The sequence below is a fragment of the Miniopterus natalensis genome, chromosome 13, assembly GCF_054644295.1.
Source record: "Miniopterus natalensis isolate mMinNat1 chromosome 13, mMinNat1.hap1, whole genome shotgun sequence".
In the NCBI taxonomy this organism is placed as follows: domain Eukaryota; kingdom Metazoa; phylum Chordata; class Mammalia; order Chiroptera; family Miniopteridae; genus Miniopterus; species Miniopterus natalensis.
The window spans coordinates 24,977,947-25,003,137 of record NC_142093.1 but is presented as its reverse complement, the minus strand read 5'-3'; the positions used below and the strand labels follow the sequence as shown (position 1 = coordinate 25,003,137).

The 25,191-nt window shown below is 42.9% G+C and overlaps 1 protein-coding gene across 1 annotated transcript in view; it reads right to left on the bottom strand.

The window, feature by feature from the left end:
* Nucleotides 1–15,575: 15,575 nt before the first annotated feature.
* STON1 (stonin 1) overlaps nt 15,576–25,191 on the bottom strand; it is a 40,929-nt gene continuing 31,313 nt past the window's right edge. Inside the window, exons 3-4 of the mRNA XM_087823541.1 lie at nt 21,090–21,292; nt 15,576–18,542 (exon numbers count right to left, since the gene is read on the bottom strand). Coding sequence (XP_087679667.1) covers nt 18,468–18,542; nt 21,090–21,292 — 278 coding nt within the window. The 3' untranslated portion in view covers nt 15,576–18,467. The remainder of the gene's footprint in view (nt 18,543–21,089; nt 21,293–25,191) is intronic.

Here is a 25,191-nt window from a genome sequence, read left to right as displayed (position 1 = left end):
CCTGCGGGGCGGGGCGGGGCGTCGGGGCGGCTCCCTGCGGGGCGGGGCGGCGGGGCGGTGCCCTGCGAGGGGCGGGGCGTCGGGGCGGCTCCCTGCGGGGCGGGGCGGCGGGGCAGTGCCCTGCGGGGCGGGCGGGTGTGAACGCGTGTGACCTGCGGGGTTGGAAAGGGGAAGACGGCGCCTGCTGCCAGGCTCTGCCTGTTACGCGGCCTTTCTCGCCCGCCCAGACCGACCCGAGCCTAACCGGATGGCTTATTTAATGATTTAAAATCCTATTAGGTTTAAAATTGGCTTAAAATTGAATGTTTATTTATTTATCTGTTTGTGCACCTAAGTTCCGCAGAGCTATTTATGCCCTACCGCTCTTTGTTTGTTTTGCCCGGGTCAGGTACCTTATGGTTTGTTTCAAGCAGCTGATTTATATGAAGCCTTTTAGAAGACTTTCCTAAATTGAAAACTATCTGAAATTTTCTTTTACAAAAAGCCAAGAATTATATATAGTAATTTTTAATGATTGTATCTCTACCTGGCAATTTACTACCAGAAGTATTCAGAGTGACTTATCTTTTACCCAAAATAGAAAAGGCAAAAGCAGTCATTGATTCCTACTGATATCATAAAATCCAATTAAATTGTTCAAGCTGGGAAATAACACTGAAGAGTCTCTTGTTTTCCATCTTTTCATACCCAGGTTTTAAAACTTTATTCCTACATGCATAGGATTGGTAATCACCTAACTTTTTGTGAGAGCACACAATTTTGTATTACTTCATTATATATTTTTACCCTTCTAAGGTTATACTGTAAACCATACGTACTTTTGAAATTAAATTTGGACCTTGGTACTGGTAAAAAGTGTGACTGAGAGTTGAATGGTTACTGCTGAGTATACTTACTAGACTCTGATTACACAGAGGTTATGCAACTGGCAGAACAGTGTCAGCAACTTTCCATTTGTCCTTTGGGGTCTGTCTGTATCGTCACTAGTAGCCCCACATGTAATTTCTTCCCAAGAATAGACAATGGCTCTTAGAAGATGTATACTTTAACCCATATTCTAGGTGAATCCCAGTTGTAAATCTGCTCTGGACCTGTGGTAGCCAGTTTCCAGGATGCCCCCCAACTCACCTGGTGTCTACAACCTCGTGTTGTACCCTCCCACCCTCTACCATGGTTTTGCTGGGTGACCAGTAGAATAAAGCAGAAGTTATGGTGTATCACTTCCAAGATTAGATTATAAATGACTGTGGCTTTCTTCCTTGGGATTCCTTCAGATCACACACTTTGGGAAAAGACAGCTGTCATGTTATGAGGACACTCAGGTAGCCTATGGAGAGGCCACATGGCAAGGAACTGAGATTCCAGACCATGACCAGCAAAGATCAGAAGCCTGTACAGTCACTTGAATAACTGGAAACTGATCCTTCCCCAGTTGGGCTCTCAGACTGTCTGCCTCCCTTTGAGAGATCTTGAACTAGAACCACCTTCTGGGGCTCTCCCAGATTCTCAGCTCTCAGAAACTGTGTGAGATAATAAATATCATTTAAAGCAGTTAAATTTGGGGGTAATTTGTTACATAACATCAGATAAACAACACAGAGCCCATTCTCTAAATGGACTGTGGCTAGTGAAAGCTTGGTTTTCCCTCATTGTAATCTCAGCATTTAGTTTCTTGAATACCTTCATCAATCACAAGAGCATTTGAAAAGTATGTAAAGGATTCTTTATAGACTATTATTTGATAGCACTGACCCCAGGTTATCATCAAATAAGCAGACTGTTATAGTCGCATAATGGTCACATTCCTTTTGTCAATAATTCACTCAGAGAGAAAGTATGTTCATACACAAAACACTTTTGATGCTACAATTGAAATGTCAAGATTCCCAAAGCCTCAGTAAGGCAATTTTACAGTGACTGTTTTTTTATGTTAGTAAATAAAGAATAAGAAAGGAATGCTGAGCTTTGGTCCTTCTTTGCGTACTCAGTTCTTGGAAATCACACCTGTGGCAAAGCATAAAGCTCTTCCCCAACTGCCCATCACAGTTCAAAGCATCAAATTTTCATTTTCTCCTGCTATATTTAGAGACGAAAATATATATTTAATATATCATTTATAAGCAATACCAGTTTTGTAACACTTAAGCAAATCTTAATAATCAGATTAATTTCTTTGCATTCTGTAATGAGAAGTAATGTTCTCATTACTTTTGCCTGGAGGTTTCACTGATACTATTACAAAGCAAAGAAACAATTTCACTTTGCTTATTGTTAGAAAATGTCACATATATGAAGTCCTTTCTCTGAATAAGAATGGTTTTTTTAAATGTATTTTAGAGGCAGCCCATTATCTTTAACATTAAATTTTTCAATCAAATACAGGGCATTTCAGTAACTGTATAGACTCTAAATAGCATATTTATCAGTAATGAAAAATACAAGTTAGCCTATGAGCATATGGCTTAAGGCAGTAAATATTCATAATTAGTTTCTGAGCACTTTGCAACCAATGCACTAAACCCAGCAGTATTGTGTTTCTCTGCCTGTTTCATTCTTCACATCTTCCAGGAAATGGAAATGCAGATAATCTCTGCCTCACCATGTAACTTTGAAATAGTTACAATGTTGGTAGTTCTGATTTATTTATACTCTGCACTTTTGTAACATTTTCCATTTTCTAATACAACTCCAAAATCAACTTACATTATTTGAACATCAGATACTATTCCACCATGATGAATCCCTCCCGCCTCCAATCCCAATAGGGTTTCAGTTAAAATGACCATGTGTGACACAATGCTGTGGCCAACTGGTGACCCTATCACACAGTGGAATACTGTTAATGATCACATTACTGCCTATTTTAAATGTTTAATATTAAAGAGATGTATACATTGTGTACATATGAAAATTAGTGATTATAATTAACTCATGGAAAGTACGAAGGGTGACTTCAAACACAATTTTCCCCATGACTACTTTTTCAATATTCTCATCAGGGTCTTGATAAGGATTCGGTAATTTCCTAGCTAACAAATTATTCCATTTTCATTTCTTTAATCACAATGTGTATAATCATACGTGAGCATGAAATATTATCAAGGATAATGTCCATTGTCTCCAGTTAATTTTGCAATCTAAATTTCTACTTAGAGAAGATGGAGGTAGAGACCAATAAACTGAACTTGAGGCTATGACCTCGAGAGAACCAACCAGCTTTGTTCTCACAATAATTGTTCTTTACTTTTTTCCTAATTTGTCTCATAAGAGGTAAATGGAAGCATCTTGCCTGTTCTGTATCTTAGGTTATCTTAGGTGCTTCAGATATCAGGAGAGGCAGGGACAACATGGAATAGACACTTCATCCTATTTCTTCCACTAAGTACAGCTAAAAACTCTAGATATTACATATAAAACAATCATAAAGAAGCTGAAAGGTGGAGAGAAGAGCATAGAACAGTTCTCACAACCGAAAGACTGGTGCAGCAGTTACTCCCCTGGTTTTCTTCTTGCCTCATGTATACTGAACTGGGTGCTGGTGAAGCTGGCAACCCAGAAGCATCAATGATCACAGACGAAAAAGAACAAAAGCCTTTTTCTCAGCCAAAGGACCAGGAAAGGGGCATCAAGACAGAAAAGTTGTATTTTATTTATGTTTTTATTGATTTCAGAGAGAGAAAGAGCGAGGGAGAGAGATAAACATCAATGATGAGTCATTGATCGGCTGCCTCCTACATGCCCCCTCCTGGGGATCGAGCCCAAAACTTGGCCATGTGCCCTGACCGGGAATCAAACCATGACCTCCTGGTTCATAGGTCGATGTTCAACCACTGAGCCACATCAGCAGGGCCACAAAACTTTTAGACAATAACTGCTCTACTCCATTCAAGCACCACAGAAAGAACTGGCCGGCCCCAGCCCCGTGAGCAAAGGCTGGGTAGGGAGTTTAGGTTTCCCCTCCTGCCCGACTGCAATGAGGTGCAGCCATCCCCACGATGTCCCTGGAGATTCGATGCCTGGACTTGCACTCCTGCTGTACTGAGGCGTCCACACCGCCTGCTCGGTGGTGGTAGAGAAGGCCAAGACTTTCACTCCTGCCCACTGACGGTGAGCCCTGCCCTGCGGTGTCAGTGGAGGCCATGTGAGGAGTAACAAGGTACCCCCAGGGCGATGTCAGTGGAAGCCTGATGGGGCATCTGAACCTCCACCCTGCCCAACAGTAAAGAGCTCCTCCCTCCCCTGGGGTGTCAACCCCTTGAGTCAGAAACCTGGCCCTGCACCTCCCCCTGGCCATAGCGAAGTGGCATTCTCACCGGCCCCCACCGCCTGGTGTCACAGAAGTCCTGCTAAAACAGAAGATTTAAGTAAGATACAGGGTATCATAATAGCCAACATGTCCAGGATGCAATGGAAAATCATTTGTCACACCTAGAACCAGGAAAATCTCTATTGAATAAGAAAAAAAAATCAACAGATACCACCACAAAGATGACTAAGATGTTGAGAGTATCTGACAAGGATTTTCAAGCAGCCTCATAAAACTGCTTTGATGAGTAATTAAGCAAACAATGTAGCAGGCATTTTAAACAAATGATATAATAGAAAGTCTCAGTGAAGAAATAGATACAGAGAAGAGCCAATGGAAATTATACACTGAAAAAATACAGTAACCAAAGTTAAAAATTTAACCAATGGGCTTGTTATGGATTAAATTACGTCTCTCCTGCAAAAAGGTATGTTAAAGTCCCAATTCCCAGTACCTCCAAAATGTGACCTCATTCAGAAATAGGGTCTTGCAGATGTAATTAGTTAAAGTCACACTAGAACAGGGAGGGGCCCTTATGCAATATAACTGATGTCTCTATAAGAAAAAGACAAAGACACACGGAAACACAGCCATGTGACAAGAGGCAGTGACTGGAGCAGCACCTCTGTAAACCGAGGAAGGCCAAAGGTTGCCAGCACACACCAGAAGCCAGAAGAGGCGAGGAAGAAATTCTCCCCTGCAGGTTTCAGAGGGACTATGGTTCTGTCAGCACCTTGATTTCTAACTTCTAGCCAAACTTCAAACTCAAGGCAATAAATGTCTATTATTTTAAGGTACCCAGTTTATGTTAGTTTGATATGGTAGCCCTAGGGATTATGCAGGGCTCAACAGCAAAATGGGAGGTGACAAAGGAAAGAAGCAATGAACTTGAAGATCGACCAATAGAAGTAACCCAGTTTGAACAGCGGAGAGGGAAACAGACAATTCAACTATAACTGTGCAGGCCAGAAGGAAGCGGCCTGAAAGAAAAGAGCTGTCAACTCAGAATCTCATACTCAGTAAAAATATCCTTCAGGGGGAAAAAAGGGGGGGGGATCAAAACACTCTCAGATGAAACCAAACTAAGATTATCATCACTAGCAAAACCACTCTAGAAGAGTGGCTAAGGAAGTTTTCAAAATAGAAAACAAAATGATAAAAGAAGGAATCTGGAAGAGATAAAGAAGAACAAAAAGTAAAATTATGGGCAAGTATAATAGACTTTCCTTCTCTTGAGTTTTCTAGTGTGGTGAAGCAAAACTTGTAACATTGCTTCATGTGGTCTCAAGTTCTATTGTCAGTGGGGGAGGATAATGTAAGGTAAGGTCTCTTCAATTCACTGGAACTGGTAAAAATGTTGACTGTGGTTAGTTATATATGTATAATGTAATACCTAGAGCAACCACGAAAAAAAGCTACACAAGGAAATACACTCAAAAATACCATCGATAAATCAAAATGGAACTCTAAAATAATCTACAAGTAACCAACAGGAAGGCAGGAAAAAGAAAAGAGATACAGAACACAGGGAGCAAACAGAAAACCAAAAGGCGCAAACCAGCACTGGCAAGGATGCAAAGAAATTGTGAAATGGTGCAGCTCCTTTGGGAAACAGTTTGGCAGTTTCTTGAAAATGTGACCATATGACCCAGCAATCCAAGAGACAGGGAAACACATGTCCACGCAAATACTCGTACGTGGATGTTCATCGCAGCGCTGTTGGTGACAGTGAAAAAGTACGGAAGACCCAAATGTCCTCCAACTAATGGAATGGGCAAATAAAATGGGGCACAGCTGTACAATGGAGTGGAATATGATTTGACAATAACAAGGAATAAAGCTCTGAGATATGCATGAACCTGGATAAACATGGATGAACAATGTTATGAGCCACACAAACATTACGCTAAGTGAAAGAAGCCAGAGACAAAGGGCCTACACTGTGTGCTGCTGTTTATATGAAATGTCTAGAAAAGGTAAATATATAGGAACACAAATTAGATTAGTGGTTGCCTGGGGCTGGGATGGGAACAAGGAATGACTGAAAATGGGCTTGAGGAATCTTTTGGGGGAGATGGAAATGTTCTAGAATTGATTTTGGTGATGGTTGTACAATTGTGTGACTATAATAAAAGCCATTGAGTTGTACACTTAAAGCAGGTGAATTTTATGATATATAAATTAGTCCTCAACAAAGCTCTTAAAAGGTGTCAGGAAAGGCTCTCTTCTTTAGGGTACACCTAATTTTTTTAACTGTGGTAAAATACACACATGAAATTTGCCATCTTAACCATTTTTAAGTATAGTTTAGTGGCATTAAGTACCTTCGCATTGATCTGCAGCCAGCACCACCATCCATTTCCATACCTCCATCTTGCAAAACTGAAACTCTATAGCTATTAAATAATAATTCCCCATTTCAATTTGGGGTTGCATTTACCCTTATGTGGAAAGGTCAAGGAAATGAAGCACCTTCTGCAGCTACAGAATGGGTCCAGAACACTTTTAACAAAAGACAGGTAGCCTCATTTCACAACTAGAAATAACACTGACTTTATCGGATGTTAGATATGAAATGGAAAAACATGGTCCTTGGCACATAGTAGGTGTTAAAAGGCTAACTGTGCGTTCTCTTCACTTTAGCAGCTTTTACAAACAAGAATAAATCAAATTTAAAACAAATATTTTAATCTTTTCAACCCCTTGAAGATATATGTGTGTGTTTATTAAGGAAAAGTCTATTTGTAATTGTGTGATAGATTTTAAATTTCTTGAGGACTGAGGCTGTATATTACTCATCCTTACATGCCCCGAGTTTCTAGCACAGTATGTCCAACACAGAAAACATTCATTAGATCTTATTGATTAGAATTTATTGTTAAATGCTATTAAAATTGAATTTCTGGCCCGTTTGTGGGGGGAAAATTAGGGACCAAGATGCAACTATCCTTAGGAGAAGTAGTACATTGATCTAAATTCATCCTGTCGTTTATTCATTCATTCAATATTTTTTATTCAACATATAGGTCACAAGCTCTGGCTTAGGCACCAGCGCCATAGCATCGGCATGGATACTACTATGATCACTTGCCACCACCTCTGGATTTGGGCTTCTTCCCAGAAAATGGGAGATCACTGTGGGCAGAGCCACCCCAATCAAAATTCCAGGAAAGATAAATACACAAGCAATTACAATAGAATGGGATTAGTACTAAAAATCTCTTAGGAGGAACACCTAGCAGGAATGGGGAGAGTCTGGGAAGGCTCTCTGTAGCAGGATCCCGAAACTTAGACCTGCGGGTGAGTGAGGGACAGAGAGAGGAAGGGGCCAGGAGGAGTGTTCCAGAGAGAGGGCACTGACAAGCCTGAGCTCTGAGCGCGTGGCGGGTTCGAGGAAATGAGAGCGGCTTGGTTCGGCCGAAAGACAGAGAAGCAGGCCAGCGTGGCAAAGCTGCGGCCGGCTGGCAATCCGTGCCAGGTCACCGCCTGCAGTAGGGGCTGGGCTGGAGGCCGGCCACCTGGACGCAGAGGAGCAGATGGCAGCCGGCGGGGTCAGGAGGGATGAGCAGCCCTGTTCCAAACGCCTGCAGCAGCAGCAGTGTCCACAGGACCTATGTCACCCATGTATGTCGTTTCCTGGCACTCCGTCAAACAGGGCAACGGGAAGAGGGGGAGAAGGCCCCATGGCAGTTGAAGAGGCTTTGGGGGAGGGGAAGGGGTATCCACGGACATAGGAAAAGGCAATAAGAGGGCGCAAACATCATCCTGTTCCCTGTTTTACCCAAGGCCACTTCAGGTCCCCGGGTGAATTTAATACAGAGCCTCTCCTTTTCCACGAGTGCTTCGCAAAGCCCTCGAAAAGGGTTTCCGAACACCTGAAAGTGACCCGCTGGGGACGCAGGCTCTTGGCATTCAGCGACGCCTGTGTCCACAGCCGCTCTTCCCTTGTCCTTCTCATGGCACTTGACCTTTTGGAGAGCTGAGCCGTGTGAAAGCATCGACATCAAACCCTACAGAAAAGAACAAGCGCTGCGACTGGGGCCGCCTCCCACCCCAGGCAGCCGCTCACCCAGCCACAGTGTCTCTCGCAGAAAAGGAGACTAAATTCTACAGTGTTTGCAAGTGGGTTTCCCAAACCGGAACATTTATTCTGTTACAGGGAATTAATAACCTCAGCCCCCAAATCATAAGAGTGTCTTTGTTCGGGTCTGCATAGTTGATATTCAGTCAAGCATTAGTACTGGTAACACATAAATTGAAAGATGCGACCAAAGTATTCAAGACAATAAAATTAGGGCTGGCCAGTGTGGCTCAGTTGGTGAGAGCGTCGTCCTGTGCACCAAAAGGTGGCAGATGCCGTTCCTAGTCAGGGCACATACCCAGGTTGCATGTTCAATCCCTGGTTGGGTTGTGTACAGGAGTCAGATGATCTATGTTTCTCTCTCTCTCCGCTCTCTCTTTTTCTCTTTCCTCTCTCTAAAAAAAATCAATAAAAAGAAAATTAAAGTCAGTTACAAAAGGTCCTTAAAGGGAGTCCACGGACACCCACCCACTGTGAGAGGGTGAAAAATCTCTGAATCCAATTCCATTTCTGGAAAAGAAACTAGGAATGAGCACCTTGGATATATAGGCCTGCCTGCATCTGTACCCATAAACTCTGCCTTCCCACCTATTACAGCGAGTGAACTTCCCATGCCCTTATCTAAATCAGCCCCTCTGCTAGCACCTCCAATCCCATCCCCTCATCCACTCGGAGGAACAGCCCTCGTATTTTCTCTCTGTGTATCTTGCGCATCATCAGTTTTCCTTTCACTGCTGGATTGGTGCCAGCATACAGAGGCAGCCACCATCCAGCGGTACGCAAGGGTGGGGAGGGACCGTCAGCCTCGGGTGCATGTAATAACGGCATGCATTGTCTGTACAGAATTGAAATACTATAATCACCATGTGCTGGCAGTTCTAAGCAATGTGCGAAATAAAATGCCACCCCCCAAACTTTTTTATTAGCATAGTGTTCTAAATAATTGCTGAATTACTGTTGAGATTTAATAATGCCCATGTAAGCTTCAAACCAGCACATTTTAATTTCTCAGCATTTAATAAACATTGTCTATGGAGAGGTTGATTTGGATAACTCCCAGTTATACAGCTGAACCAGGACACATGTGGATTCAGATACACGTGTTCATTCGGGGAAGACCTAATGGTCCCGAATCGTTCCAACTTGCTTCGGGTGCAGTTCTTGTCCCCATCTCCTTTGCTACTACACATTCCTGGGTTTAAACCATGGATTCAAAATCATGATTGTAAAGATATAGAAATAGAACCTGAGTTACTTCAACTCTGTCATTCTGTGTGACCATTTGTAGTTGCTATTTGTGTCTTTAAATTTTAAAAAAAGCGAAATAGAATGTGAAGGGCAAGATGTAATTTCTTGCTTGGTAAGTTTGGTTACTTTATACATGAAATATTTATTGTATTTGAATAATAATATCTTTAAAATTGATCTTTAGTCTTCTATTTTAATCATTGTTTTAAAACTAAAGAAAGAATAAAAAATAAAACATTACATTAGCAGTTGCTTAAATTGTACCTTTTGCATATATTTTTATTTTATTAAAATTCACTTGTTAGTTACTGGACAGCTATTTAAATACATGTTACTACACCAAACTGTAACAAAGAACCAAAGTGCTGTTAGGTAAATATAAAGTGTTAGGTAAATATAAAAACTATTCAATAAATATTTGTGGTTTTCTTTTTATTCTGCAGAAACTTGGAGGAATTGGCAGGTGTTTGCAAGACTATGGAACCAGCAACTAATTCATAATTATTCTAAATGCCATAACAAAATCTAAAGTGAGATCTCCCTACCAACATGAAATGACGTTGACCGGTCAACCAAGAAAAATTTAAAAGCAAAACAAGAGGTGGTTGAAGCAAAGACTGAATTTACAGTTAATGAAAACGCTGAAGAGCTACAAGCTGGCACATCCAAAGCACCTATGATAGAAACACCACAATATTCAGGTGACGGGGGACTGAAGAGTGACAAGGTCCCGATTTCTATAAGCACTGACCGTGAGGAAGGGAAGGAAATGTTCAGCAGGAGTGGACATCAATATTTATTTTTAGAAATGAAGGACAGACACTAGTGATGAGCAAGACGGAGACTTTGATCTGAAGCAGGGGAGGGGGGTTTAAAAAGATCGCCTCCTCATCAGCTACTGTCCCAATGCTCGTTTTCACAATAAAGCTCCTCGAAAACGCCACCTGCTCGCAGCCTCCACACCCACTTGAGTGGTCTGTCAGGGTCACGGACGATGCCCACGTGGCCGAGCAAGTCGCTTCTCAGTGCTCCCTTGTCCTACCAGCGACCCCTGAGGCAGCTGACTGCGCTCCCTCGGGCGCCCGCACCTTCAGTCCCCTCCGCGGACCCCTCCTCCTCCGGCCTCTGACCTTCGGGTGCAAAGGCTTCGTTCCCAGAGCACTTCTGCTCCTTACGTTAACTCCGGTGAGCTGAGCTGGTCCAGCCTCGCCACCTCCAGTACTTAGGTCCCCAGGCGTTTCCCCTCCAGCCCAGCCCTTTCCCCTCACGCACCCGCTGCCACCTGCTGCCTCCACTTGGGCGTCTAACAGGTGTCTTCACGTTAACACATCCCAAGCTGAGCTTCGGATCCCCCCCAACCCTGCTCCTACAACAGCCCTCCTTTTCCCCATGAAGGACGGCTCCGTTTTCCAGCTGTTCAGGCCAAACCCCTTGGAGTCAGTTTTGGTCCCCTTCTTTGCCTCACGCCGGGATCGCACCCAGTCCCCCAGCACACCTGTTAGCGCTGTGCTGCCAGTGGGTCTGAGGCCAGCCCCCTTTCGTCTCCCTCACTGCCCTTCCCAGGGACCCTCGCCGCTCCCCTGGGTGATCGCAGCGGCCTGCCGTCTGCTCCCTCGGGGCCGGCACTGCCACCCTTCCACGGCCACAGGGTCACCTTAACGTGTAACTCAGTCCGTATCACTCCTTCACCCCGCACGGTCCAGGGCCTCCCGTCTCGCTCGGAATAAGATCTAAAGCCCTTACCAGCCTCCAGAAACCGCGTGACCTGCTCCCCTCGCCTACCCACCACCTCTCCGTCCCCAACCATCCTCCTTGTTCAGGGCCGCCCGGTAGCCGCCTGCCTGCCTTGCTGCTCCTCCAGCAGGCCAAGCACGCTCCGACTCAGCGCCTTTGCAACAGCAGTTCCCTCTGTGTGTGTCCTTGGTGGCTTATTTCCTCACTTCTTTCAGGTCTCGGCTAAATGCCATCTCCTCAGAGGACTTCCCTAACAGCCTGTCTAAAACAGCCCTCTCTTCCCACCGATGCTTTTTGCCCCCTGCGTTACAATGACTGCAACTTGCTATCTGTCTGCTGTCCGACGTCCTCCGCTAGCGCATATCCTCCACGAGCACAGGAATGGGCTGTTTCGTGATTGCTCATCCTTAGCGCCTAGAAAAATGCAGGCACATAGTAGGCACTAAATAAACATTAGAACCAGCAAGATAATCCTTTGGAACAGTGGTTACATAGCATTTTGAGGTGCTTCGAGCTGACCACTTAAGGCAGCCAATGTCTTCAGCAAGCTCTGTTCCTCAGGGCGTGGAACACACCCTCGGGAGCGCCTCACGTGGTTAGCCACAGGCATGGACGCGCCCACGCTGTAAGATTTTGGGAAGCATATTGTTCTAACAGGCTTTACAAGAGAGGACCACACCCACCTGGGAAGATTTCTGAGAGGAAGATAGCGCCCATCTTGAAAAGACGATGCCCATTACTGATTTCTGAGGACTAAACAGGGTGAGAAGGCTCGTTCCTGAGTCAAGGTGGCGTGGAATATTCTCCTGAAAGCGTACATTTGTTTGTCCTTACCTAAGAATCTGAACGTACAAGCCTAAAAGGCTGAAGCTTTTTAGAGACCACGTTGACCTTGACACATGCAACTGAAGTTCAGAAGTCAAACGGGATGGATTCATTATAATAATTTAGGAATCTCTTACAGTGAGCAGATTTAAAGTTGATTAACTCTCATTAGAAAAAGTGTGAAATCCGTTGAGAAGAAAGGCACTATTTTTCTGTTCCTAGCTAGGACTTAGAAATGTTTAGAGATAAGCATGGTATTTAAATCTTTGGGATGTGTAAAGTTGTATTCAACAGCATTTTTAGACAAAGCATTAAGAATACTTTTAAATGTTTGTCTAGTGTATTAATTTTAATTATACTCCACTAGGCTCACAGTGCTTTGAAATGCTTTACAAAATGCCCCCAAGATCTTGTATTAATCATAATACAAGCACCACCAAATTCAAATTGTTTCTAACGCCGAGCAGCAGCAGCTTGCCTGCGAGCGCCCTCTTCTGCTCCCGGGGTCTGCCGCACAGCGCCTGCCGCAACTCACAGCAATTCTGGGACGTACAACAGGCTTTGCAGGAAAATGCCCACAACACAATCGTGTTCTTTAAGTAAGCCATCCTCCCACCCGGGGTTTGGAAGGCTGTTCCGGAGCAGTTCCAGGAGGGGAATGAGGGGAAAGTTTCAATCCTGGAAGTCCAACGGTGATCTGCAATTTTTCACCAGGAAAGCTCCTAGAAATGAACTTCATTCAATCTTTTAAAACAGACTTTGGGTGGTGAGCACGCAATACAGTAGACAGATGTTGTATTATAAAGTCATACCCCTGAAATTTATATAATGTTACTAACCAACATTATCACAACAATTTTTTTTAATGGGGCAACTAGTGTAATCTGTTTTCCTTTCCCTTACAGATGAAACATGACTTTAAAGGCATAATGTTACCTGCAACTTTTATCTGTTATTTTTTGTAACTCAACTATTTGCTTTCTGACCTGCGGCAATTCTGCCTTGCTTTAAAAATTAATTTACAGTCGCCCAGCCAGCGTGGTTCAGTGGTTGAGCATCGACCTATGATCCAGGAGATCTCGGTTTGATTCCTGGTCAGGGCACATGCCCAGGTTGCAGGCTCGATCCCCAGTAGGGAGCCTGCAGGAGGCAGCCGATCAATGACTCTCTCATCATTGATGTCTCTCTCTCTCGCCCCCTTCCCTTCCTCTAAAATCAATAAAGATACATTTAAAATAATAATAATTTACAGTCAAATTCATATTTAGATGCCAGTTCCAAGTAGGAACTTTAAAATGCAATTGTAACAAGAAAAATCTTTTGTTTCATATACACTGGGAAAATATGCAGGTAACTACATTGCACCCCATGAAATTGCCATCAAGGCCCTAGCAGGTTTGGCTCAGTGGTTAGAGCGTCGGCCTGTGGACTGAAGGGTTGCAGGTTTGATTCCGGGCCCTGGTTGGGACTTGTGCAGGAGGCAACCGATCAATGTGTCTCTCTCACATCGCTGTTTCTCTCTCCCCGTTCCACTCTAAAAAAACAATGGAAAAAAATATTCTCTGGTGAGGATAAACAAAAACAAAACACTAAATTGTTATCAAGAATTGTTAAATATTGGCTATTGCATAAGGTTCAAGCCAATACACCAGCCCTGTACTTTAAGACCCTGGGTAAGGGCATAAAACATCCTTGACATTGAGTAGCTCCGGAGAGCGGGGAGAGGCTGGGAGAGACAGCAAAATCCAGCGCAATCATTGTGTGTACACAAAGGGGATGAAGCTGAGACAAAACAGGAATTGATGAATGAGAACCTGAGGAAATTTGTTACAAATATGATCAGTTTTAGGGCACTTAATCCTTTGTTGTTTTTTAGGAATTAGAGCCAAGCCCTGTTAATTCCAGTAGTAGCTAAACAGTGCTTAAGGATCTGGCCTCTATGAAGTTTTATTTCCTGATGCAGTTTTGAAATTTAACTTTAATATGTAGATAAAAGGTAAATTTCAACACATGGCAGTGAGTGGAGCAGAGTTTGCCAACCCCAAACATGCCTTTTTGGGGGGATATTGATTCTTTTAAGCTGATTATTTTTAAGAAACAAAAGACTCAGGAATAACCTTTCACCTTCCCCTTGCCTAAAATAATTTAAATAGAGGACCTGCTCCAAGAAGGGCGCTATCATCACAGATAACTCGGTTTGATACGACCGAAGTGGGGTGGACAGGGAGGAACCCAGCAAGGCCCGTGTGATCCATTTGGCCCCTTGTTAAAGATGCCTCAGCAAACACTTGCTTTCATCTCCCCGTGAACTGCTTTCACCCCCTTTGCAGTCCAAACCAGGACCTCCCTGTTCTTTACCCCAACTGCCCAAATAGTCCTTGGGTCCCATAGTCTTTCGGAACCCCGTATGTACATATGCAATAAACTTGGTTGTTTTCTCCTGTTAATCTGTCTCACATCAATCTGATTAGAACTCAGAAGGGTAGGAAAAAAATTATTCACCCTCTCCCCTGACAGCAGCTTTCTCCTAAAAAGGGTTGGGTGGAGAGGTTGTTAGGTTGGTTTACATGAAGCTGATTTCTCTTCATCTTTTATGGCCTCTTCCCTCAACATACACCTTATATGAAATATATTCTGTACAATTATATAAAAATAGTTTTCTAAACTTTAAAAAATTGTTTTCAATGCACATAATATCTATACTACTAGTTGCCAAAGTTTGAAAATTCTTTAGAATTATCCTGTGGACAAAGTTTGTCCTGTTGTCAGGAAAAACTGTGAAACACTTTGAATAGTAGGTGTCCCATCTGGCTCATTTGTCCAGGTTATCAACACCTTTCATTGCCTTTGCATTATTATACAACTCTGTTAAGTTTTAGAAAACTGACAATACCCATAATGTGAGTCCATACAAATGCAAATTGATTGTGGGGCAGGAGGGAAAATTGATTATTAATTACTCCCTGTGGATAGACTCATTTTTACATCTATTTGTAAATTCATTTCAGAATTCCTTATTTCCTACATATCTGTCTGCTCTTTGAATTCTCCCTGGAACCAGTTGCAACATCTTAACAGTTCTCCCGTTAGTTAATGGGTTAAGTAAAGCCTTAGGCATATACTCACATTATTTCTTTAGGAAAGTAATGATTTCTTTAGGAAAGTATCCTCTTTTAAAAGTCACCACAAATTATAGATGGTGCTGTTATGTTTCCAGGATGTGCCAAGATGCCGTGTTCACTGGCTCCTTGATAGTAAAGCAGTATACATTCGCCTGACAGAGAGTCAATTGTTTAAGGTTATTGAAATTGATTTCACACCTTTAAAAAAAAATAGCCCCAGACCTTGCAAAAGAAGATATAAGTCCATCGCACAGCAAGAATCATTTGAAATACATCTTTAATTTTGAAAAACCAATATGCAATCTACCAAATACTTTGTTACAGGATTATTAAGTCTCAACCTGCTTTACACTTGTGTTGCTATGACATAAAGTAATATTTTAAGTAAGACATAATACTTAATCATTACTAAGGAAGGCTTTCTAACTGAATTTATAAGAAAAGGGCTGTATCCTAAGCACAGCTTCAGAATGAAGGAAACTAAACCCTAAAACTGTCTAATATATAAATCAGGTAAAAAAACAAATCCAACCTTTATCTATATGCTGAAAAGTACATTTTTTCCTACCTTCTTAAATGAATAAACTATTTGTCTTCCCATAGAAAGAGAAAATGTCCTTAGATTCTGATCTGTACAATTGATCAAGCCATGAATTCATTTACACAGTTAATAGTGATCCTTTGACTGGGAAGGCAACCAGACCTGAACAATCAGAGCAGGACAGCTAGTCCGAAACGGGCCAAGTCCTTGGAAGCCTGATGTATGTCCATCAAACGACTGACCCCTAAACAGTCAAACTGAGAAGGGGTTGATCTAAATTACCTAAGTTAAAATGCTAGAAAGGAGTAGTTCCTCCTTCACGCTCTTCCATCCTTCCCAACCTTAGAAGTAGGGCTTTTGTTATCGTAGTTGCTGTCTTTAAGATCCTCATTTACTTCCCGGCAAAGGAGATTCTACTTTTTAATTTGTAAGTCTAAATGGACCCTACCTGATTTTTCACTTACAGCACAGTGGTCACATCCGACCTTCTGCCATTTCTGAGGTCAGAAGAATTGTATGAAAAAGCCTCTCCTCCCTCCACAGAATGTTAATTTAACGCTAAGTAATGAATATTTAAGGATCCTAATAGATGTGCAAATTAACAATTACGCCACAGCACCCCGCCGTTAATGCTATCAACCTCCGCTCCGCCGCAGAAACTCAGCTCGGGCGTCCGTCAGCGCTTTGCTGCTGGGCTTCCAACACTGAGCCGGGACGCTCCCGAAGGCGGGGGGCCGGGGAATAAGTGACCCGGCGGGGGGCAGTCACACACACCGGGCAGCCTGGGCAGCAAGCGCGGCCACTCGCGGGGCCCTTGGCTGCCATTATTCGGAGGTGTGAACATCCGTGAAGTCCAGCTGAACCAGGCTCCGAGGCGCTCGCGGCCAGGATGCCAGCAGTGGGGCTTGGGAGGAACGGCAGGGATTAAGCCAGCCGACCCGGGTCCGGTCCGGAGCGGCATTCCCTCCAGCCGCCTCGGGGCTGAAGCCGCCAGGCCTGGGGAAAGGCGCCGGGTTTTTTAATGGCACACACAGATTTGCCCTTCTGCAGATCAACAGCGAGCCTCGAGCATAGATATTCTGAGCAATGCACCACGTGGAGCTAAAAAGAGCAGTAACACTTCATTTCAGCAGTCAACTCCGGCACGCCTCGCTGTGTCAGCAAAGGAAGGAAAAGCAATACAATCTGCTGATTGATACAAACCAGGACACGTGTTCGTTTTAATCTGGCTCTGGAGCAGATTACAATGAATGTAACACGATATTAAATAAAACGTAAGACGTAAACTCTGGGCCGACAAATACATGTTGTTTGGAAGGGCATCATTATATCAGTTTTGACTTAAAACAAATCTAGTAGATAAAGAAAAATACTTCCTAATCATATTGTAGATTCAACATAAATTGAAGGTATGTTAATACCAAATGGAGGATTTTTGTTCTTCAGACTAAAAAATACCTAGAATATAGGTTTCATGAATTTTTAAATTTGACCTTTTGTGGTAAATATTGAAGGGAAATTATAAACAGAATTATACTGCTAATGCTATTGGCTTTTCATTAGAAACCAAACATTTAGCTTACTGAAGAACAGAAATGCCAAAAAATCTAGGGGAAATAATCCACTCTTTCAATTCACTCACCTTACAAAGAAAAATATTCTGAATCCAGTAGAACTAGCATAAAATTATCTTGAATTAGACTTCTACTCAAGAGAGACTTCTGTTAATCACAAATAATACTTTATCGAAGTACATTCTTAGAGTCTATACTTTTGGGAAAGAATATTCATGAAGTTCAAAAATTCATCTTTAATGTACATAAATATTTTAACTAGTGTCAAATACTGGGATTCCATTTTAAAAGAAATTTCTCCAAGCAAAAGGCAATAGGTCTTAGTGACTTGTACTAAAATATGTATATCAACAGAAACAGCTTCTCTGCAACACACGCCAGAATACAGATACATTTTGAAAACAATCTGTGGGGGAAAGACAGGGACCAAATACAGCCGATGATGACCTGCAGTGTGGTAAGAGGCCAGGAAGGTAAACGAGTGAAAAGCACAGATACGTCCACCTCTCCAATGTAGCCTGCGCTCTCAGCATCGCTCCGCACCCGCCACGTCTCAGGGGTGGGCAAGCGGGAAGATGAAGTGACGTGGTTTCTGTTCCCTTTGATCATTTCACCCTCCAGGACCGGTGCTAACACAGCAAGAAGAAATGGGGACTGGAGGATAATAAATATGGCACCTGGGCAATCCATAGCAAAAAACAATCAGCCACCGAGTCATCAAAAATCAAAAACCCTTTGGCCAAACGGGCTGTTGGGTCACACGCTGAATAACAGCGCCTTTGAGTTTCAGTAGGAGGCAGAAACATCACGCAAATTACAGACACACTTTAGATCAAACCCCTGCGGCACAAACATATCAAAAGCAGAAAACACAGAGTGTTCGGTTTCAGGTCTACACTTCTCTAAACACGGCCCCTGGACCTGTCCTAAGCCCTCTACTCAGGAGTCATTTCCACTCTACAGGAGCACAACTGTGTGTGGTTTCTATAAATTGCATATTTGGAAAGGAGGTCGTCATCATTAACTCTTGCTACTCCTACTGAGTTACGCAGTCACCAGCTTTATCTGGGTCTTCTCCATCGATTTTAATCCACTTCTTTTCTATTTCAACCTGTTATGCAAAAGCAAAACATGGGCAGCATTAACAAATGCGACACAGCACTAGCACCCACTAAGTCCCATTCACACGAGGCCACAGCACCCCCGGACACAGACGCGGCCCTTCCACCGTCTCATGCTAGTTCCACAGGGGAGCACTCGCCTCTCCCCTCCCCCCAGTCCTTCCCTCTGGGGTCAAATCTTAAAAAGAAATAAAACTCTTGCTCTCTTCTAAGTGAAACACAGTTTTTATAAAATGTATACAGAACACATATATTGATAAGACAGACATCTGGCTAGGCATGCGATCAACTATACCCCCGTGTCATAGATCCAGGCTTTGGCCCACCTGAGATTTACAGCACACCCCAAATCTTCTCTCTAATGAACTAATAAAACGAGTCTACACTAGTAAACCAGCTGGGCCAAACCGCCTGCCAGCCCTGCATCTTTTTCATCTCACCTCAGGTGTTACCTCCCCATGGAGGCCCCCCGGGGCCACTCTTGATAAGGAAGCCCCCCCATCACTCTCAATCCTATTACCCCATTTTTTCTCTTCTTAGAATCTGTCACTGTTTGAAAATATATTATTTGTTTACTAATTATTTTTTGTTCCCCCAGTAAAAGGTAAGCTGCCTGAGGACAGGGATGTCTCTCATTCACTCTTCTGTCCCCAGCACCTAAAGCAGCACCTGGCACTTTGAAATTGCTCGATAAATATTTATTAAATGCAAGGTAATATTTTGAAACCGACTGCCACCAAGTGCAGATCAACTGGTAAATGCTATTAAACTACACACTTTGTTACATAATTTTGATCTGTCCTCTAAAACTATGTGAAACTGGCACATCCTGTGAATAGGAAACTAGGTACAGATGAAGTCTCTGTGTGCACCTGACCCACATTTCAGTCACATATAATACTTATCTACCCAGTGTTACAGGTGAGGTTCCCCAGGATGCAAACTCTGAGATGGAGAGTGATGTGCAAAAAGTCTACTGGGGAGTGCTACTGGGGTCAACACCCGTTGGGGAGGGGAGGGGAGGGGAGGGGAGGGGAGGGGAGGGGAGGGGAGGGGAGGGGAGGGGAGGGGAGGGGAGGGGAGGGGAGGGGAGGGGAGGGGAGGGGAGGGGAGGGGAGGGGAGGGGAGGGGAGGGGAGGGGAGGGGAGGGGAGGGAAGCAGAACAAGAAGAGGGAGAAGCTGGGCTGCAACGAGGTCACAATAAAGGTTTCAGCTGATGCCCAGGGAGATCTGAGGCTAGGATGGCCCCAAGCTGAGGCAAAGGGCCCACAAGTCACTGGATGAAAGCTGCCCCAGGAAGAGGGTGGGACCTGGAGCCTTCTTCAGCCAAGGCAATTCCCAGCTGCTGAGGGGAAAAGTGCTCAGGTTCCCAAGGGGTTGCACAGGACAACAGCCCCCATCATCAATTTAATCAACAGGGAGGGAAAAAAATGACTGGATCCAAACATGTGCACTTCTAAACAGATGGTCCAAAATAAAGAAAAATACTGACATATTACTGTATTATCAAACCACCAGTTGGTGTTTATGAGTAGAAATTCAGAATGGCATTAATCATAGCTGAGATTCCAGCAACAAAGATTTCAAAATTATATTAAAAAGTATAAAATGCTACTCATGTGCAAAACAAAACGAAAAATACATAAATTCTAAACGGAACCACCTGCTTGTTATTTGCTGTTTACATTTTTTTACTTTGGAAGTATTTTCCAATCAAATAATACATTTGTAAACAGAATCAGTAACACGGCACCATTTCAAGATACTATGGGAAATATAGGGCAGAGGTTATCTCTGTACCTGCTAACTTTGAAGATGGGAAGCATAGCCAGTTTAGAAGCAAATGCATGTCACTCTAATTCATCTGGCCGAAGGATGCAGAAGCACTGATGGTGAACATTCAAAATTGTTGTACTAGAGTAACTCAGCATTTCCCAAGGGGTGCTTCACAGAATACTATTCCAGAAGATACTGATAAATGGTTTACATGCACATGCACATGCCCATACAGGCCAGATTCCATAATCAATAAGTTGGGGAAAACTGGGTTATAGCTAACAAGTTTCTTTATTGCAGGACTTCTCAGAGCCTTCGTTTTTCACTAATTTAGTGTACAGCATTCCCAAACTTATTTTTTTCTTGGACCCATGTTCCACAGAACACATATTGTGAAATGCTATTCTAACATAATTTTTATTATAAATATGCTTCTGAAATGTGAATTCACTTTTAATGCCCTATTTTCCATTGAAAGCTGATTAAGTATGTGGCACTGTGTGCTCAGGCTCCTAACATTTTCTAGAGCTGCGGGGGACAAACTAGGCTCACTGGTAACCATCAAGTTTCTATGGTTGAGCTCTTTTCTAGGTCAAACACACACACACACACACACACACACACACACACACACACTCTCTCTCTCTCTCTCTTTCTCATACACATAAATGGTCACGTAAGAGGGCAAAGCAAATATTTAAAACTAATCTGACCACAGCTCTAGAAGCCCTGATGTGAGCCAAAGGGGGTCTGGGACACACCTGGATGTTGTAGCAAGCTCGCTGATGAATGTGCTTCTGTGGCTGGACGTCACTCTCCACCCCCAGAGACCTGACCTCTGTCCTTGAGGCACAGGTGTCGAGCACTCCAAACTGAACAGTAGCAAATGGATACCAATCAGAGGGAATTTCTTGGTCTGATCCAAGTTCTAGTTTGTATGACAAACAATGGGGATGATCAGGACCTTGAAGAAAAAATCAAACTGTCAAAGCATTTCAATGGCCATTGAACATTTCTCTTGAATGTAAGAGGCACTCATTCCTCTCTTTAATAAGCAATCCCATTAGCACTCTGGCAGTGAGTTCCATTTGAGCAAAATACCATCAGAATTCACAATTCTGCACTAACTAGGGGGAAATCTGTGATTTTTAAGTTCTAACTTTAAAATAAATATAACTTCGTTACTATATACATGCATATATTAGCCCCTAAAAATGTTTTCAGTTAGAAGTATGCTAAGTTTCTTTAATTAAAAGATTGGTAATAGTTTATTAAGTATCATTATTTGGCTACAAAGCATAGGATCTGTTAAAAAACAACAACTTTCAAGTAGACTGAATAAGCTTTTACAATAATTCTTAATTTATTCACTTTTTACTACTCTTTAATTGATAGTTAATGCAAAGGTAAACTTCAGCCTCAATTAGGCCACATTACAAACAAAATCTTAATTTTTAAAGTTAAACTTATTGAAATTTTACTACATTTCAGAAAATATCCTAGGCCAAGAATTCCTCTTTTGATAGAACAGATTATATTTTAGTACATTAATTTCCATTCACCTTTCTTAAAGCTTTGATGAAAACAGATGTACAAATGTAGAGATGGGCATGTTGGCTTTCAATGTTTCAATCTACTATTTGTTTTAACTTAGTTCACTGTGTCATTTATTGAGCATTTACTCTATGCCAGGCCAGGCTCTGTGCCAGACTTAGGGATATCAGATAAATGCAAAAACCTTAAGTGTGGTCATGTAACGTACGTGTGCACGTGTGTGTGTTATAATGGACTAAAAAATATTTTCATTGTAATCACTGCAGTAACTCCTTAAATGCTCCACGATTCTATTGCATTGTCCCCAGCATCTACATACCCGATGCAGCTAGCTCTACTTAAATACATGTATGAGGTGACAGTAATTTCAAAGCCAGATTAAATTGTAGCGCTGATATTGCTTCAGAAAGAACGTTTCCATCGGAACATAGCTTTAGGCACAAAAATAAGAGTTTAAAGGATCTCACTTAATTCTTAAAAGATAAATTACCTTTCATTCCTTACAATCTGTTTCTTGTAGAGAGACTAATAGAATTCTAAGGCTGTAAAAGGCCTTGAGAAGTCATCGATCAATTAACCAACAGAGGCTCATTAGCCATCTCCACCGCTTACACCAGGGTAGGACCACAGTGGCCTCTGAGGTGCTCTAAGCTACCCAGATCCCTGCAGGCAGGCGATAACTTTATTCACACACACCCAGGGGACAGTCCACAGTCCATTACCGTTTCTAGTCTTTTGCCTGCAGTGAGGATGCAGGAAGTTCATTTAAACTTAATTTGGGAACTCTCATGTCCTTTATGACACACAGCGGTTAAGAACACAAACACTGGACCCAGATTGCCCAGGGTCCAGTCCCAGCTCGGCTACTTAATAGCTGTGTAATCCTAGGCAAGTTACTTGCTCTCTCTGAGCCTCAGTGTCCCCATCTGAAAATGGGGGTGATGATGATGATGATAATAACAACATAAACCCGACAGGACTGCTGTGAGGGTTCAACAAAGCAGTGGGCAGACCTAGAGCCCTAGGGCCGCGGTCTGCCACAGTGGTGAAGATAGAAGTGGGGGATGTATGATTACAAAGTACTATTCGATTATAAATCCAATGTTATTATTTAATTACTATAATTTTGCTAATGAAGTGATGTGAATTCTACATTTTTAGAGCTGAAAATTATATTGGAGGTTATCTAATTTGACACAGCGGTGCCTCGGTTTGCGAATGTGCTCCGTTCCGGAGGCCGTCCGAGCTCTGAAACGCTGGCGAACCGAGGGGCCGCAGCCCGCAGCTCGGCCTCCGGGTCCACTTCCGAGGCCCGTTCGAACCCGAAGCCTTACGTCCGGGTCTACGGCGTTCGCAAACCGAGACATTCGAAAACCAAGGTACCACTGCATTCACATTTTAAAGGAAAACATAATTTTTTGGGAATCTTCTACAACCAAAATTATGCAAGTTGTAGACCTAGAACTACAAAAAATGTTAGAAACAAAACCTTTCTACTTGCTTTTCTAAAAAACTGGTAGACGGTAAAGGAGAGTCCTGTTCCTTTAAGCTTTCTGGCATATTTTCCTTGGCTCTTAAAAACTCTAAATACTCTACAATGTTTAATAACATAATTCCCCTTTAGACTTTGATCTCCACGAGGAGAGGTATCATGTTGCTTCGTAGGACAATGTCTGGCACGTGTGGGGCTCATTGGATATTTGACGAATTTACAAATAAATGAATAAAAGGGGGAAACCATGTTATTTAATCTCAGTACTGACCAGCAGGGGGCAATCTTGAGCTTTGCTAATTGTTATTCTCTCACCATAACTTTCTCAGGACAGAGAATGCAAATCACATCTACTTAGGTCATCTGGTCCCTCTTGAACAAAAATATTTCACATCTGAAACAGAACTGAAGGGTATGAATGGAAGGAGAATGACATAAGCAGGGGAGAAAGCAACGTGCTGGTGACAGAGCCAAGAGAAAAAGTAACGGCAAATTGTCTTAACAAGTGGTAAAACTGGGAAGGCAGAGAGAGATATATCTGTTAATTGACACTCCACCACTCCCATTTCCCCTTCTAATTCTATGCCACCATCTGTCCCTCCTTTGGCTCCCCAATGTCCTTATTCATTAGCTCTCTTCTTTTCCTCTTCTTCCTTTCTCTCCCCCCTTCTCCTTCCCACCCCCCACCGAAGCCTGTCCTCAGGAAAGACTCCTCTGTTCCTTTGCTGTCATTCACACCTTAGTCTGAATGAACTATCTGAGCTACCTGCCCATGACCAACTTCTGTTGTAAAATGAAAAGCCTGCCCACTGTTTAACGAATAGGAGGCACTGACATGCTAGTAGAAGAGACATTTAAGGACCCAGCAGCCCACCCTACCTCCCCTGAAATCCCATGTCAGTGAAAAAGAAGTCAATCCTGGTCTCGAAATTCCACAGGAGGAAAGGCATAAACTCTTTTCTAATTAGCACCTATTAGACTAGTTCTTATATTCTCTTTCATTTTCTATTTTTAAATATTTTTTCTAACAGTGGTTTTTCAGAAATTAGCTTGGAATGGGTAATGTTTCAAAGACTTTTAAAAAAATCTGCTGTTGCCCAGAAGGGCGTGGCTCAGCGGTTGAGCGTCAACCTAGGATCCAGGTGATTGGGTTTGATTCCCAGTCAGGGCACATGCCCGGGTTGCAGGCTCGATCCCCAGTCGGGGGCATGCAGGAGGCAGCCCATCAGTGACTCTCTCATCATTGATGTTTCTCTCTCTCTCACTCTCCTTTCCTCTCTCTGAAATCAATAAAGATATATTTTAAAAATAAATAAAAATTAAAAAATCTGCTGTTCTCTAAACACCCAACTGATTTAAAAATCATATAGAAAAATAGAGATGCATTCTAAGGCCCTGTTATTCTACATGTGGTCTGTGGGCCAGTAGCACTGGTATCACCTGAGAACATGCGGGAAACGCAGTTATTGGGCCCTACATGTTGAATCACAATCTACATTTTAACAAGGTGATTCATGCCCACACAAAAGTTTGGGAGGCACAGCCTAAAACAAAGATGTCCTCTCCACCCAACCTCACTGCTTCTATGCTTCTCTCCAGAGGCAAGTTGCCAGGCACCCTCTCACTCTTTCCATTCCCTCCCCCACAACAGAGAAGCCACAAGACAGGACCACAGGATCCCACCTGCCTCAGAGCCACGCCCTGCCCCCCCAGACTCCACCTGACATAGTTCACTTGCCTTTTCCCTGGGCCTCCTCCTGGTACAAAGACCTGGTCTGAACAAAGCATCTTTGATCCTAAAGGATTTGTTCAGTAAA